The 13,548-nt window shown below is 43.0% G+C and overlaps 1 protein-coding gene across 2 annotated transcripts in view; it reads left to right on the top strand.

Moving 5' to 3' along the window:
* The window catches only part of LOC134340618 (formin-like protein 1), a 128,985-nt gene that overhangs the window by 24,150 nt on the left and 91,287 nt on the right, over window positions 1-13,548 (top strand). For both annotated transcript variants that reach the window (XM_063038065.1, XM_063038064.1), the window contains exon 4: window positions 1,694-1,777. In XM_063038065.1, the coding sequence (XP_062894135.1) occupies window positions 1,694-1,777 (84 nt within the window). The remainder of the gene's footprint in view (window positions 1-1,693; window positions 1,778-13,548) is intronic.

Here is a 13,548-nt window from a genome sequence, read left to right as displayed (position 1 = left end):
TTTACTTTAAGTGACAACATCGAACCTGCCTCAACCACTTCTGCTGGAAGCTCGTTCCACACAGCTACCACTCTCTGAGTAAAGAAGTTCCCCCTCATGTTACCCCTAAACTTTTGCCCTTTAACTCTCAACTCATGTCCTCTTCTTTGAATCTCCCCCACTCTCAATGGAAATGAGGCAGCTGGCATCTAGTTCTACCCCAGCTGCATGTGCAGGAGGATTTGGGCTGGTGACAAGCTATGACTGATTCCACAGCCCATATTTCTGCTGACGTTCACTGTCAGAGCTTGCATTTTAAGAATGGCTTAGCTCCATGGGCTATGCGGATGGCAGTGTGATGGTGTAGCAATTTACCCTGCTGCCTCACATCTTTATCAAGTCACCTCTCATCCTCCTCCACTCCAGAGAGAAAAGACCTAGCTTACTCAACCTAATCTAAGACGTGCTCTTTAATCCAGGCAGCATTCTAGTAAATCTGCTCCGCACCCTCTCTAAAGCTTCTACATCCTTCCTACGATGGGATGACCAGAACTGAACACAACGTCCAAGTGTAATCTAACCAGGATTTATAGAGCTGCAATATTACCCTGCGGCCCTTGAACTTAGTCCCCTAACTACAGCAATGAAGGCCAACACACTATACGCCTTCTTACCAACCGTATCAACTTAGAACATAGAACATAGAAAACTTGCGAGACAACTGTGAGGGGATCTATGTACATGGATCCAAAGGTCTTTCTGTTCCTCTACACTGCTAAGAATCCTTCTAGTAACCCTATATTCTGCCTTCAGATATATCCTATCACTGTTTGAGTTCCCAAAGTGCCTCACCTTGCCCTTGTCAAGATTAGCTTCCATCTGGCAACACTCAGCCCAACTTTCTATCTGATCTATATCCTGCTGAAGCCTAGCTTTGGGCAACCATCCTCACTATATAGCACCACCATTTGTTGTGTTATTACAAACTACTAACTATTCCTCCTACATTTACATCTATGTTGTTAATGTATATCACAAACAGCAGAGATCCCAGCACCGACCTCTGCCCTACACCATTGGTCGTAGACTTCCAATCAGAACAGCAACCTTCCAGAAACATCACTAAGCTCACCTTAGATATCGTATGCCTTAACTTTCTGAGCCAGTCCACCATGTGTACGTTCTCCCTGTGACTGTGTGGGTTTCCCTCAGGTGCTCTGGTTTCCTCCCACATTCCAAAGACATGCTGATTGCTAGTTTAGTTGATGACTGCAACTTGCCCTGAGGGTGTATAATTATGGACCTGGGGTAATTAATTAGAATGCAGGTAGAATAAAATAGCATTCAGGTAGATTTAGTGTAAATGGGTGGTCAGTGATCAGAGTCAAGTATGCTGCTGTGTGCTGGAGGTATTAGATTTCTGAAGCTTGATCTCAGCTGTCTTCTGAGTGTGGCTGTCTGGCATACTTGAACCATGGGAGCATTGAAAGTTTAGGATTCCAAATCTGGATGTGTCAATATTTGCTCAACTCTTGCTCTTCCCATGGTGTTTCGGGAATCTTTCTATTAAGGCAGGGGTTCCCAACCTTTTTATTTGCCGTAGACCCTTACCATTAACCAAAGGGTCGCTGGACTTCAGGTTGGGAGCCCTTGCATTAAGGTGTTGCATCATGCATTAAATTTGATTAACTGTTAACTTTTTCCTTTCTCATAGTTGGGTACAGGAGTTTTTAAATGAAGAGAACAAAGGGCTGGATGTGTTGGTGGAGTACTTGTCCTTTGCACAATGCGCTGTCACGTAAGTACACTGAGGACGTTATTTTGTTTACTGACTACAATCTAAAACTCAGCACATTTGTAATGTTCTCAAAACACTTATGTTCAGCCATGTAAAACATGATCATTCTGTCTCACTGGATGAAATATCAGACACAGTATCACCCTGCTTGAAACTGTCCAGATCTTTGGAAGTTAAGAATTAAAATGCAATATCAGGATTGTTGTTTTTATCCTTAAGAGTCACTGAATTCTACAACTGGGAATGGGACGGAAGTGAACATTGGGGGTGAGACAATTAGTTGAACACTTGAAGAGCAGACTAATCAGGGGAAATAACTGGATTTAGGTCATGAGAAGATTTAGAGGGAGGTTGGCCAATGCTTACTGGAATTCGGAAGGAAGAGAGCTGATGTCACTAAGTTACAAGACACCGAGTGAGATCGGCAGAAGCTGCCAATCTATTTCCTCCATTACATAATCTCAGGATAAAGTGTCAGCCATTTATTGGAGAAAGAGAGATATTTCTACGCACCAACTTTTGTAAATCTGTGTACTTCTCCAATTCAGAGAGTTGTGGATGCTTGGTCGTTGAGCATTGAGGTTGAAGTCCATTTTAGACATTAAGGGACTCAGAGGACATGGGGATAAGGCAGGAAAGCAGATGTGTGATGCAGCATCATCTTTCATCTGACTTAGTGGAGGTGCAAGCTCAGGAATGCGTGTTGACTCTTTTTATATGTTAGCATCCCTGGACAAGACAGCTGCTTGGAGTTGATCTCTGCAGAAATGAGGGTTGCATTGCCTTGTTGCACCAAGTCATCTCTTTCCATCTTTAACAAAATAGTTTCTGTTGCAACGATACATATCAATTCAATAATTTTTGTTCTGTATTTTAAGGTTGTGACTGTGCTAGTCCTTGGTTTTAGATGTAGCATACCTGACAGAGGCTGGCTTGGTGTGCTCTTTGGCTCTCTGTCAGCAGTCACATTGAGAAAAGACAGAGTGACAAGCTACGAGTTGAACCTCCGTGGCTTGAGTGTGTCGAAGACCGCGATGTACCTGTAAACAGAGGCCTCGGAGTGGGCAGGTTGCCAAGCCCTGTTTGGTTTGACTCCTCCTGAGCCAGCTCCATTTTTGTCAGTTCTGACACTATGCAGAAGAGTTATGATTTCTGAAAAACATACAGTTTAAAAAAAATAATGCAACCCAAGTCCCTGAGTGGTATGAATATAGATTGATGATAAGTTGTCCTGGTCCAGCTTGTTCTTCCACAAAGCGAACACTGAAGGGCAGCACCGATGGGCGAGGCCAGTCCCCAACCCGGTATGGATTCCAGTGTGCCTACAGAGGCCTCTGCTTTCTCCCACACGGGCTCAGATGCCTCCACCCCTGGGCAACTGCAACAACCAAGGCAACATATCTCCCCCACCATCTATCTCCCCAATAAACCAGTAAACCAGTGAACAGGGTCTTGGAACCACAGTAAAAAATGTCCAAGACAATTGCACCATGTGTCTTCGTGGCACAATCGTACACTACGAGACCAGGCGACAACACAACAATGATACGCAATAAGTCCTGCTCCATTGCTATTGAATAACTCACTGATGGGATAGTCCTGCAGTACTTACTGTTCTTAGTATCCAACAGTGACTTGCGATCATAAAGAAAACACGCAAGGCAAACAAGTACATCTTTGATTGGACCTGGAGAGTCTGCTGCAATACAAAGTGGATTCAGAATTAGGGGCAGAAGCAGTTCCTAAAACATCGACTGTATGTCTTCAGGCTCTTGTACCTCCTCCCTGATGGTAGCAATGAGAATAGGGCATGTCCTGGTTGATGTGGGTCCTTAATGATGGATGCTGCCTTTGTAAGACTATAAGAGATAGGAGCAGAATTAGACCATTTGGCCCATTGAGTCTGCTCAGCCATTTCATCATGGCTGATCCAATTTTCCTCTCAGCCCCAATCTCTTGACTTCTTCCCATATCCCTCCACGCCCTGACCAATCAAGAATCTGTCAACCTCTGCCTTAAATATACATAAACACTTTGCCTCCACAGCTGCCTGGCTGAAGATTCACCACTCTCTGGCTAAAGAAATTCCTCCTCATCTCCGTTCTAAACGGACGACCCTCTATTCTGAGCTTGCATCCTCTGGTCTAAGACTCTCCACGTCCGCTCTATCAAGGCCATTCACCATTCGATAGTTTTCAATGATGTCACCCCTCATTCTTCTGAATTCTAGTGAATACAGGCCCAAAGTCATCAAATGATCTTCATATGACAAGCCATTCAATCCTGGAATCATTTTCATTAATCTCCAGTTTTAGCATCTCCTTTCTAAGATAAGAGGCCTAAAACTGCTCAAAATACTCCAAATGAGGCCACACCAGTGCTTTATAAAGTTTCAACATTATATCCTTGCTTTTATATTCTAGTCCTCTTGAAATAAATGTTAACATTGCATTTGCCTTCATCACTACAGACTCAACCTGCGAATTAACCTTTAGAGAATCCTTCACAAGGACTCCCAAGTCCCTTTGCACCTCAGTTTTTTCTCTCCATTTAGAAAATAATCAACCCTTTCATTTCTTCTACTAAAGTGCATGACCATATACTTCCTGACACTGTAATTCACCTGCCATTTCTTTGCCCATTCCCAAATGTAAGTCCCTTTGTAACCTCTCTACTTCCTCAAAACTACCTGACCCTCCACCTCCCTTCATATCAACTGCAAACTTTATAACAAAGCCATCAACTCTGTCATCCAAATCATTGACATATAATGTAAAAAGAATTGGTCCCAACACAGACCCCTGTGGAACACCACTAATCACCAGCAGTCAAACAGAAAAGTCTCCCTTTATTCCAACTCTTTGCCTCCTGCCAATCAGTCATGCTGGAATCGTTCCTGTCATACCATGGGCCTGTAGCTTGTTAAGCAGCCTTATGTGTGGCACCTTGTCAAAGGCCTTCTGAAAATCCAAGTACACAACATCAACCAATTCTCCTTTGTCTATCCTGCTTGTTATTTCTTCAAAGAATTCCAACAGATTTATCAGGCAAGATCCTCCCTTGAGGAAACCATGCTGACTGTTGCCTATTTTATCATGTGCCTCCAAGTACCCTGAGACCTCATCCTTAATAATTGACTCCAACATCTTCTGAGAGCAGACTAATTGGCCTATGGTTCCCTTTCTTCTGCTTCTCTCCCTTCTTGAAGAGTGAAGTGACATTTGCAATTATCCAGTCTTCTGGAACCATTCCACAATCTAGTGATATTTGAAAGATCATTTCTAATGCCTCCACGATCTCTTCAGCTACCTCTTTCAGAACTCTAGAGTGCACACCATCAGCTCCAGGTGAATTATCTACCTTCAGACCTTTCAGTTTCCCAAGAACCTTCTCTCTAGTAAAGGTAGCTTCACACACTTCATGACCCCTGACAGCTGGAACTTCTACCATACTGATAGTGTCATCAGACAATGAAGACTGATGGAAAAATGTATTCAGTTCATCTGCCATTTCATTGTCCCCCATTACTACCTCTCCGGTATTGTATTCCAGTGGTTCAATATCCACTCTCGCCTCTGTTACACTTTTTGAGGCATCATCTTTTGAAGATGTCCTGGATGCTTGGCTGAATTACAACTTTCTGCAGCTTCTTCTGATCCTGTGCAGTGGCCCCTCCATACCGGACAGCAATGCAACCAGTTAGAATGCTCTCCAGAGTACACCTGTAGAAATTTGTGAGTGTCCTTGGTGACATACTGAGTCTTTTCAAACTCCGAATAAACCATAGCCACTGTCGTGCCTTCTTTGTAATTACATCACTATATTGAGCCCAGGATAGATGCACAGAGATGTTGACAGCCAGCAACTTTAAACTGCTCACCCTATACAGTTCTGATCTATTGATGAAACATCCTGCTGAAGGGTCTCAGCCCAAAACGTTGACTGTACTCTTTTCCATAGATGCTGCCTGGCCTGCTGAGTTTCTCCAGCAGTTTATGTGTGTTGATTGTATGGTGAAGACTGGTGTGAGTTCCCTCAACTTCCCCTTCCTAAAGTCCGCAATCAATTATGTGGTCTTGCTGATGTTGAGTGCAATGTTGTTGTTGCGACACCACTCAACCAGTCTTGGTACGCGTGACAATAATAAACCAAGACTGAAGTATGTTTTGAAAGAAAATATATATTTTTAAATTCATTGTCCTCATCTAGCAGCTCATGTCAGAGTTTAGATTTAAGAACATCAGGCTCCACGTCCTCTAATCTTATCTGGCACCACTCCCAAAATATAAAAGATTAGCAGATACCTATCAGTGTTCAAATAACAGGGGGGCCTTTACCATCCAAGACAACACACACCTTTTCTCTGCAACACAGAAACAATATATTTACACAGCAAATAACACAGATTCTGTTATACTGACACTCTGAGCAGAAGCCAGACCTGGTTCTCTGTGTCTTATAACAAGTGTGGCGAAGCTGAAGTCTGGTCCAATGCCCCATAAATAAAGTGCACCTGAAAATACCTCTGGCCATTTTTCAGGCATTCAGGGTAGCTGCCAACATCAACACTTAAGGGCCTAACTCCCATTTCAGGACCCATCATGTAAATGGGTGGTGGCCAGATTGGCACTGCTCAACATTCCTTTTGTTGTTGGTGGTTGTCACTGGGAAGTAAGAAGGTTATTGCTTTTTTATATTCAGGAGGAGAATGCACACTCCTCCGAGCCCCACAACCTCCTTGTGCCTTGGCCTGGTGTTGCTCTACGACATGCTTCATGATAGTGGAGATTCTTTATTGTAACTGGCCAAGCAACAGGCATCAAGTTCAATTACAAGTTTAATTGTCATTTAACCATACACGAATATCCATGAATACAGCCAAATGAAAAAGTGTTCACCCGGGGCCAAGGTATCAACAGTTATACACAGCTAGAGGCACATATAACATATACAAGAGAGCAGTAAACATAGAGTCACACAAAAAAATATAGACCAAGTCCCTGAGTGACAGGTCCTGTAAATTGATGGTGCTTTGGTGTTATTGGCAAGAACAAGTAGTTCTCAGCCATCTGCAGATGACCATACACGTGCACGCATGTAATTCAGCCTTGTCATTCCACCGATTGAACACTGGATGAGATGGGACAGCCCCCAACCCAGCATGGATCCTGTGCTACACTGCCTCCAGCGGTTCCTCTTCTGGACTGCTGCAACGGGCAAACCCACGGCTTGAGGCCCAGTCTTCGCTACAATCGAGGCCACGCAGTTCCCCTGCCATCTGTCTCCCCAATAAAGAAGGGAAACAGACTTGCCAATGTCTAACAGGATCATAGCAGGTGTCAGTAACTGGACCCCCTTTATCGAGTAACGTCCTCAGCCTAATTTTGGGCCCACCATCATTATACTAGCAGCACCGGTCTGAGTACTGTACATTTGCACAGATTTGGCAGGTTTATATTGGCAGTCAAACAGAGACACATGTATAAACAAATCATATAAGGAAAGATTGAGCAAGCTAGCACTTTTCGCTTTGGAGTGAAGGAGGATGAGAGGTGACATGATAGAGGTGTAGAAGATGATGAGAGCCTTAGACAGACTGAACAGTCAGAGACCTTTTCCAAGGCAGCAATGGCTAATACTAGAGGACATCCTTTTAAGCTGAGTAGACGAAGGTCTGATACCTCCTCTATAGGTACACAGAGATTGGTGGGTGTCTGTAATGCACTGCCAGGCCTGGTGAAGACTGATACATTAGTGACATTAAAAAGACTCTTAGATAGGCACATAGATGAAAGAAAAATGGAGGGTTATGTCAGAGGGAAGAGTTAACTTCATCTTGGAGTAGGTTTAAAAAGTCTGCACATCGTGTGCTGAAGGGCCTGTACTGTGCTATACCGTTCTATGTTTAAATCTGCTATAACTTCAAAGGTTCAAATGTCAAATGTTAATTTATTATCAAAGCATGTATCTGTATGCAACTCTGAAATTTGTCTTCTCCAGATAGCCACAAAACAAAGAAAGAACATGAAAGTCGTTCAGAAAGAAACATCAAATCCAACCCCTGTGCAAAAAAGGGCATCCCAATCATCAACCCCACAAAACCACCTCCCATATAATCAACCCCCTCAAACATCTGCACACAAAAAACTAACAGAACACTAACCGAACATCAAATCCCAAACTCCCTCCCCTTGCACAACATAACGGAAAAGGAACAGGCGATAAAAAATGCAGGATATAACAACCACAAGTCTGAAAAAGTCCACAATACATAATCAAGAATCTATCAACCTCTGCTTTAAATATACCCAATTGCTTAGCCTCCACAGCTGCCTCTGGCTATGAATTCCACAGATTAACCACCCTCTGGATGAGGGAATTCCTCCTCACCTCTGTTCTAAAGGGATGTCCCTATATTCTGAGGCTGTGTCCTCTGGTCCAAGACTCACCCATGATAGGAAATATCCTCTCCACATCCACTCTGCCTAGGTCTTTCAATATTCGATAAGTTATCATGTCTTCCGTGTAGGAGTTCCACACACCTTGTATTGCTGCCACAGTTTTGTGCTTGGTACAAGATCTAGCAGACAGCCAAATCTTAAAGAGACAGGCATATTTTGAATGCTAGACTGTCTGTAGGGAAAATAGTTTGCATCCATGATAAATATCTGCTAAGGAAAGTTCCACAGAGTAATGGTTTATTTTCCAAGATTGCCCTCACCTGTAGATTTGGTCAGAAAGAAACAAATCTGCAGATAATGGAAGTCTGAAATAGAGTGAGGAATTGAGGTTTATGGGGAAGTGGCGAAAGAGGAGTTGAAGTTTGCATAGATCAGCCATGATTATATTGAGGCCTACTCCTGCTCTTTCTTTCATGTGTTGGTTAGTTGGGATGTGGTAGTCATTTTGTAAAGGTCGCGACATTTTATGGAGAGGATAGGACTCTTGGCTCAGGGTCAGATGCAAGAAAGACATTGTGGGCAGTTTGGCCCGGGCAGATATAAGTGTGAGAAAGAAGGCTGGACTTGTTGGTGTGGGAATGAAGTTGGATGAGAAGCTGGGTATGAAGACAATATCTTCAGTCATCCCATGGTTAATAGGAGAAAATATCTGCTCCTTCCAATGTTGGATGTGCAGAGAATGTGGAGGAATCATAAGAGAAGATTGGTGAAAGCTCAGTAGTAAAGGGAAAACGTATTCAATGTATAAAACTTCCTTCAGGAACCAGAAACCATAAGCCCCATGCTCTCGAGAGAAAGGAAGGAGCCCCAGTTCCCCACCTGGTAATGTTGATCTCAGATCTAGCCTCCATGGGAATGCACAACCTTCCATATTTAAACTTCTTTGGCCATACTTATTCTTCACCATGTAGTCAATGCTGTAGAAATGGGTTAAGGGAATGGCCTTCGGAAGAATCACAATAATAGCCAGAAGGGAACAACTAAACTTCTCTCAGAGGAGAAGCACTCTGATGAATAAAGCTTGGGCAGGTGGTGTTCCAGGTCAGCTGCACATCCCCTGTAACCATCATCCATCAAGGAAATAATTAGATGACTCTCAAAATCTTGGGCAGTCCTGTTCCAAATGGAATATCTAAATTTTGACTTTTCAGCAAATTGCATACTTTAGTAGAAGCTTCAGAAATGAAAAATGATAAATCTGATTCTCAATTCTCTATCACATACTGAAAATACATTAGCTTTACGTAGCTTCTATGATATTGATGTGGTCTTTACCAAGGGGAAATACATTGGAAATTTTCAGGACCATAGTATTCTTATTATAGTGACTCAGTATTCCTGCTGTCATTTCTTGGGTTCTTTAATATCTCCAAGCTTTTGAACTGCATTCTGTGATGGCTAGATTTTTCATTATTATGGCTGTACTCCATTCCTGTACCACTCCGAATTCCATTGGTTAGTTTATATTTACTGTAGATTCTCAGCTCTGTTCCCTGTCTTGGCTAATGGCATGAAATTAGTGAGGAGAGACACTGACTGACTGGAAGCAGTGAGATTACCCATTTTTTCTCTTCATTGCATGTCAGCTGGCTCACCTTGATCAGCTGAGATCACTGAGTCAGCCCAGATCAGATGGGATCTTGCTCTTTACATAGAAATCTACAGCACATTACTGACCCTTTGGCCCACAATGTTGTGCCGACCATGTAACCTGCTCTAGAAACTGCCTGGAATTTCCCTACTGCATAGCCCTCTATTTTTCTAAGCTCCATGTACCTATCTGAGAGTCTCTTCAATGACCCTATTGTATCTGCCTCTACCACCTTCACTGGCAGTGCATTCCGTGCACCCACCACTCTCTGTGTGAAAAAACTTGCCTCTGACATCCCCTCTGTACCTACTTCCAAGCACCTTAAAACTATGCCCCCTCGTGTTAGCCATTTCAGCCCTGGGAAAAAGCTTCTGGCTATCCACATGATCAATGCCTCATTAGGAGAAATATTTTGTACTGTGGCTAAATGTTATGTTAACATGCCACATAGTTCTGCTAGACACCATTATGGAAATTTAAGAGACATTGTCACATGATACACTTGCACATCACTTACTTCTTCAGGGGCAATGAGCACTGAGCAGATTTTGTCCTTGTTCTTTTTCTTAGCCCCTGCATGTTCCCAGTTAACAGAGTGGGGGTGTAGCTGAAATCACTTCTCAATACCTAACAATTCTAAGACTGCATTTAGTATCTACATTAGTAGTGAACTTGTCAAACACAGCACAGAACAGCCATACCTGGGATCACCTTTGGCAGTTTGACGTAGTTGGAAAGTATGTGGGGCACCCTTACAAAGCATACCAATGTGGTAGTTCCTCCAAAGATGAGTTTTTCCATGTAGGGGTGTATGAAAGTGCTGCATTGTTCCAAAGGTTGAAAGTGATTTTTAGGTATGTGTCGAAGCATTTTGTTTTGAATGCCGTTACTTGCTTTTATTCCTTGCCCAATTTGTGTTCTTTTTTTCTTTCTCTGCATATTGGGTGTTGGTCTTAAAATTGGGTTCTTTCGAGTTTCTTGTTTTGTGGCTGCCTGTAAGCAGACAAATCTCAAGGTGTATAATTTATACATACTTTGTTTAAAAAAAAGAAATTACTCTGAACAAAATTGTCTGGAAGTATGAATGCAACCAGAAGCACGTGGCAAATGTTTGTTGTAATGGTCAAGGACTGCATTGGCTGTTTTCCTTCCACAGCAACCTTCGTGTAAATGATGCTAACAAGTCCCTGGGGTAAAGTTCTATTCAGAGGCACATCTGGTTCTGGGAGGATGAGGTTGGCAGAGAGGGATGGATTATTGAAGAAATGTAATGTTTGGAATCTAGGGGAGGGTTGACTGAAGAATGGACTGTTAGCTCATGGGTGAACTGTCAGGTAAACAACTAAGTTTGGGTGATTTCATTCTTTAGAAGATGTGGACTCAATGGGACAGGGCTGATCTAGAGTTGAAACCATCATTCTACTCAGAGCATTGAAACTCTAGGACTGTTGGGAAGTTGGAGGTCAGGTCAGGGTTTGGGTGCCTCAAAACATTGGAAAGTCATGAGCATGATTAGTTTAGTTGCTAGGAACTGGGAAAGATGATGGATGAAACAAAGCAAGGGACTTGTCTTGCCGGAGTACCAATCCAGTGCCGTGTTAGTAAAATATGATCATCCCTAACGCTCTGAAAAGAGCATTGCCTAGAAAATTATATCATCCTTTGCAAGACTGATAGGCTGATATGAAGATGGCATTTGGTGCACAGGGGTGGGCCACAGCATAATGTGCAATAATTCAGAAATAGCAGTGGTCCTCAGTCTGGGTGAAGGACATACTCAGTAACCATAACATTGAAAAAAATAATAGAGGCAGGATGCTGACTGGATTAGAGAGCATGTCCTATGATGAGAGGTTGAGTGAGCTAAGGCTTCTCTCTTTGGAGCAAAGGAGAATGAAAGGTGACTTGATAGAGGTGTAAAGATGATAAGAAGCGGAGATCAAGTGGACAGCCAGAGACTTTTTCCACAAGGCAGATGTGGTTAATATAAGAGGGCACAATTTTCAGGTGATTGTAGGAAAGTATAAGGGGATAGGGTAGCATAGCAAAATTTGCTGATGACACTAAACTGAGTGGAAAAGCAAATTGTGCAGAGGATGTGAAGAGTCTGCAGAGGGATATAGATAGGTTAAGTGAGTGGGCCAAGGTCTGGCAGATGGAATACAATTTTGGTAAATGTGAGACCATCCACTTTGGAAGGAATAATAGAAGAGCAGATTATTATTTAAACGGTGAAAGATTGCAGTATGCTGTTGTGCAGAGGGACTTGGGAGGGCTTGTTCATGAATCGCAAAATGTTGGTTTGCAGGTACAACAGGTTATTAAGAAGGCAAGCGGAATGTTGGCCTTCATTGCTAGAGGGACTTAATTCAAGAGCAGGGAGGTCATGCTGCAACTATACAGGGTACTGGTGAGGCCGCACCTGGAGTACTGTGTGCAGTTCTGGTCTCCTTACTTGAGGAAGGATATACTGGCTTTGGAGGCAGTGCAGAGGAGGTTCACCAGGTTGATTCCAGGGATGAAGGGGTTAACCTATGAGGAGAGATTGAGTAGCCTGAGACTATACTCTCTGGAGTCCAGAAGAATGAGAGGGGATCTTTTAGAAACATACAAAATTTTGAAAGGAATAGATAAGATAGATGTAGGAAAGTTGTTTCCATTGGTAGGTGAGACTAGAACTAGTGGACATTGCCTCAAGATTCAGGGGAGAAGATTTAGGATGGAGATGAGGAGAAACTGTTTTTCCCAGAGAGTGGTGAATCTGTGGAATTCTCTGCCCAAGGAAGCAGTTGAGGCTTCTTCACTAAATATATTTAAGATACAGTTAGATAGGTTTTTACACAGTAGGGGAATTAAGGGTTATGGGGAAAAGGCAGGTAGATGGAGCTGAGTTTACGGACAGATCAGCCATGATCTTATTAAATGGCGGGGCAGGCTCAATGGGCCGGATGGCCTACTCCTGCTCCTATTTCTAAAGTTCTTATGTTATATTTTGGAAGGACAAATCAAGGTAGGACATACACAGTAAATGGTAGGGCACTGAGGAAGTACGGAGGAACAAAGGGACCTGGGAGTTCAGATACATAATTCCCTGAAAGTGGCGTCACAGGTAGACAGGGTTGTAAAGAAGGCTTTTGGCATCCTGGCATTCATAAATCAAAGTACTGAGTATAGGAGTTGGAATGTTATGGTGAGGTTGTATAAGACATTGGTGAGGCCAAATTTGGAGTATTGTGTGCAGTTCTGGTCACCTAACTATAGGAAGGATATCAGTAAGATTGAAAGAGTGCAGAGGAGATTTACTAGGATGTTGCCGGGTCTTCAGGAGTTGAGTTACAGGGAAAGGTTGAACAGGTTAGGACTTTATTCCCTGGAGCCTAGAAGAATGAGGGGAGATTTGATAGAAGTTTACAAAATTATGAGGGGTATAGACAGAGTAAATGTGAATAGGCTCTTTCCACTTAGATTAGGAGAGATAAATATGAGAGGACATGGCTTTAGGGTGAAAGGGGAAAGGTTTAGGGGGAACATTAGGGGGAACTTCTTCACTCAGAGAGTGGTGGGAGTGTGGAACGAGCTGCCATCTGACATAAATGCGGGCTCACTCTTAAGCTTTAAGAATAAATTGGATATGTACATGGATGGGAGAGGTCTGGATGGTTATGGACTGGGTGCAGGTCAATGGGACTAGCGGACTAAAGTTTTGGCCTAGACTAGAA

The sequence above is a fragment of the Mobula hypostoma genome, chromosome X1 (genome assembly GCF_963921235.1).
Source record: "Mobula hypostoma chromosome X1, sMobHyp1.1, whole genome shotgun sequence".
Taxonomy (NCBI): Eukaryota; Metazoa; Chordata; class Chondrichthyes; order Myliobatiformes; family Myliobatidae; genus Mobula; species Mobula hypostoma.
The sequence above is the reverse complement of the archived record's forward strand: the minus strand, read 5'-3'. Positions and strand labels throughout refer to the sequence as shown.